Here is a 3,388-nt window from a genome sequence, read left to right as displayed (position 1 = left end):
CTTGCCTAATGAACCCGGCTGTCAAAAGCTTATCCACCTCTTCCATGATAGTTATGTTCCTCTCAGAAGCAAAAACTCGCCGCTTCTGCTAGACGGGCTTTCTGGTAGGATTGACATTCAGTTTGTGTTCTATCACTTTGCTGTCTATACCCGGCATGTCTTTGTGAGTCCAGGCAAAAATATCCAAATTCTGCTTCAAGAACTCCACAATCTTGTCCTTCAGGTTTAAGTCAAGTCTTGCTCCCACCTTTGTTACTTTAGTAGCGTCTCCTTCTACCAGACACACTTCTTCCAACTCTTGAGTAGGTTTCCTTGGTTCCTCTTCCACTACCCAGGCATGGTTCTTTTTTGAAGCTAATACTGCTTGGTAACATACTCTAGCCAAAAGTTGAGCCCCGCATATTTGCCCTATCCCGTTTGAGGTTGGGAACTTCACTTTCGAGCAATAAGTCAAGGTCACAACCTTAAGTTGATTTAGTGTAGGCCGTGCTAGGATGACAGTATAGGACAATGGGCAATCAACGATCAAGAAATCGACTTGGTTTGTTACTTGGGCTGGATATGTTCTAGCTGTGACGGATAACGAGATAATTCCTATTGGATAGATTTTATCTCCACTGAAATTGACTAGTGGGGAATTGAAAGGTTTGAGCTTCTTTGGATCCAACCTTAGCTATTGGTAGGCCGCCATGTACATTATGTCGGCAGAGCAGCTCCCGTTATCAACTAATACTCTCATAGTCTTGAAACCTTCAATCTCTAGCATAATGACGAGTGGATCATCGTGAGGTTGCTTAATCCCATCTACATCTCATTCAGAAAATGTGATATTGTCAGTTTCTGATCGTCGACACTTCGGAGACGGGTGTTTGATATGAACACTATTGTTTTGAATATAATAAGTCTTCTTCAAAGACTTGTATAACCCTCCTGACACAGGTCCCCCTATTATCGTTCAGATTTCTCCCACAACTTGTTTTGGATGATCTCGTCTATCATCCTTGACATCATCATGGGGTTTGTCATCAATCCTTGCTCGGGAGTGGTGGTCCCTTTTGATGAACTTTTGGAGTTTTCCCCGTTAAATCAGCTTTTCTATTTGTTCTTTCAGATCGCGGCATTCATCAGTATAATGGCTGTGATCCTTATGAAAACGGCAATACTTCTTCGGGTCACGTTTCCTAGAGGACGTGCTTAGCGGCTTGGGCCACTTTAGCTTTGGTTCATCCTTAATTTGCATCAGGATTTTGTTTGCAGGCATTACTAACAGGGTGAAGTTCATCTTCTTCTTCGGAGTGTCGAAACTGCTCTTGCTGGTCTTAGTTTCTGTATATGAATCCTTATGATCCTTCTTCTTTCCCTGAGAGTCCCCAAGTTCTTCCTTCTTCCATTTTCTTGTTAACCCCTTCGCAATAAGGGCGTCCTCTCCATTCATATACTTCTGGGCTTTGAATAGGAGATCTGTCATTGAGGTTGGCGGTGTCTTTCCCAATGAAAAGATGAGATCTGGGTTATTAAGTCCTACTTGGAAGGTCGTCATTATCACTTGGTCGTTAGCTTCGTCGATTTCCAATACTACCTTGTTGAAAAGTTTTACATAATCCCTTAAGCTCTCCCCTTCTTGCTGCCTTACTATTAACAAGTAAGAGGTTGGCCTCTTGTGACGTTGTCCTCCAATGAAATGGTGAACAAACGAATCACTGAGCTGTTGAAAATTTGCTATAGAAGATGCTGGCAGCTTACTAAACCACACCCTTGCAGCCCCTCTGAGGGTGGCAAGGAAAGACTTGCATATAACCTCGTCTGGGGTTTGTTGGAGGTTTAGGATAGTCTTGAAGGCCCCTTATGTGGTCAAGAGGGTCCTTCGTGCCATCATAAAACTCCAGTTGAGGCAAGCGAAACTTTGGTGGCAAAGGGCACTCCAAAACACTGTTGTGAAAGGTGAATCTGTTTGTTTGAGCATGCCATCAAGGTTCATCACCGTCTTCCCTTTCATTGCATTCTTCACTTCGTCAAGTTCCTTTCTCAAGCTCTTCATCATGAGATCATTGTCATACATGGATTGCCCTGTGTACTCGGTTGCATATCTTCCCTTACTATTCTTAGGGCTACTAGCCTCCTCATCATGTCTGCTATGGCTACGTCGATGGTGCGGGGGATTGCTACCCTCTGGGTGGGCTCGGCGCTTTAACTCTTCATTCTGCTTCATTAGCTTTTGTACATTCGATGCTAAAGCTTGGATCTGTTAAGCCATCACCACAGGATCTGGAGGTGGTGCCGGTGTAGAATTCATCAAGTGATAGGAGCTTTATCGGTAGGAGCACGATGGTTTGAGAAAGGATCAACTCGTCGTGTCCCTACAGACGGCGCCAAACTGATGAAGCTGAAATTTGACCTTGTTAATATGCTCCTCGTCAATGTCAATGGACGATCTCCAGTACCTGCTGTTAAGAGGAAAAAGGCGAGGGAAGATTTTGCCTGCGTGAGGCCAACTAAGAATGCTCCAATGCCAAAGTCAGATTACAAGCTCTCAAAATACGCTTTACACAATTCTCTCCAAAGTTTTTCATGTCCTTTTACCTGAGTCCCATTTCTTTTTTATAGTTTGCTTTGGGTCGATGCAGTTTATGTCTATTAAGGTTGTTTTAAGTGTTTTTCTCTTGAGAGGAACGTGGCATTAATTGACAATGATGATTCCATTTAAGGTGTAACGAATGATTCCATTTAAGGTGTAACGGGTGACCATTGAACCATCATTGTTCTTGTAACTGGTCCGGTGCAGTCATTGCTTATTACCTGTCTTGATTGTATTTATTTGCACCTTCAATGAGTGCTAGTCTGGCACGTCTCAAAAGAACGACGTATAATGCTGGGATTTTACACTTACTCTCTTCCCCGACTCGAGTGTGGATAAGATCGTCTTTTGCCTAGACGATCTCATTTTGATACTCGTCAACTAGCAACACTGCTAGAAGCCATTTTTCGCTTTCTAGATTTAAGCGAAATCAATCTCGCTCTAAAGGAGAAGGAGGCAAAACTTTACATCACCATGTACTCCAACCAAAGCCTTCCATTCATTGTGTTTGCCATGTACTGGCCAAGGCTCGGCGAATTAGAATGACTGTATAGGATTAAGACGACGACAACGACTTATCAATGCATCACTCAGTCCACAGCAAGGACTTTGAGGACCTCCGGGAGGGTCCCCAATGACTATCTCAACCCCAGCATCACATCCATGAAGCTGGTTGCTTGGAACAGCTAGGGAGTAGGAAATGAAGCTTTTCGTACCCAAGCACGTGAGATTTATTGTCTGCATCACCCTCAAATTTTGATAATTGTTGAACCCCGCATTGCTGATGATCGAGCCTATGTAGTTATTGGCACC

The 3,388-nt window shown here is 43.6% G+C and overlaps 1 protein-coding gene across 1 annotated transcript; it reads right to left on the bottom strand.

Moving 5' to 3' along the window:
- Positions 1-1,081: 1,081 nt before the first annotated feature.
- Positions 1,082-2,209, bottom strand: LOC142635089 (uncharacterized). The gene is made up of 2 exons (XM_075809303.1): positions 1,929-2,209; positions 1,082-1,766 (listed from the first exon to the last, which is right to left on the bottom strand). Exons 1-2 carry the CDS (start codon positions 2,207-2,209, stop codon positions 1,082-1,084), a joined length of 966 nt encoding a protein of 321 aa, XP_075665418.1.
- Between the last annotated feature and the right edge of the window lie 1,179 nt (positions 2,210-3,388).

This window comes from Castanea sativa, chromosome 5 (assembly GCF_040712315.1).
Source record: "Castanea sativa cultivar Marrone di Chiusa Pesio chromosome 5, ASM4071231v1".
NCBI lineage: Eukaryota > Viridiplantae > Streptophyta > Magnoliopsida > Fagales > Fagaceae > Castanea > Castanea sativa.
This window is presented reverse-complemented; position numbering and strand designations above follow the sequence as displayed.

Excerpts from the sequence above, each read along its gene's own strand:
- LOC142635089 (XM_075809303.1), bottom strand. The coding sequence starts at position 2,209 with ATGAAGCAGAATGAAGAGTTAAAGCGCCGAGCCCACCCAGAGGGTAGC. Across the intron at positions 1,767-1,928 it reads GATTCACCTTTCACAACAGT|AGGGGCTGCAAGGGTGTGGT; the intron begins GTTTTGGAGTGC and ends TGCCACCCTCAG.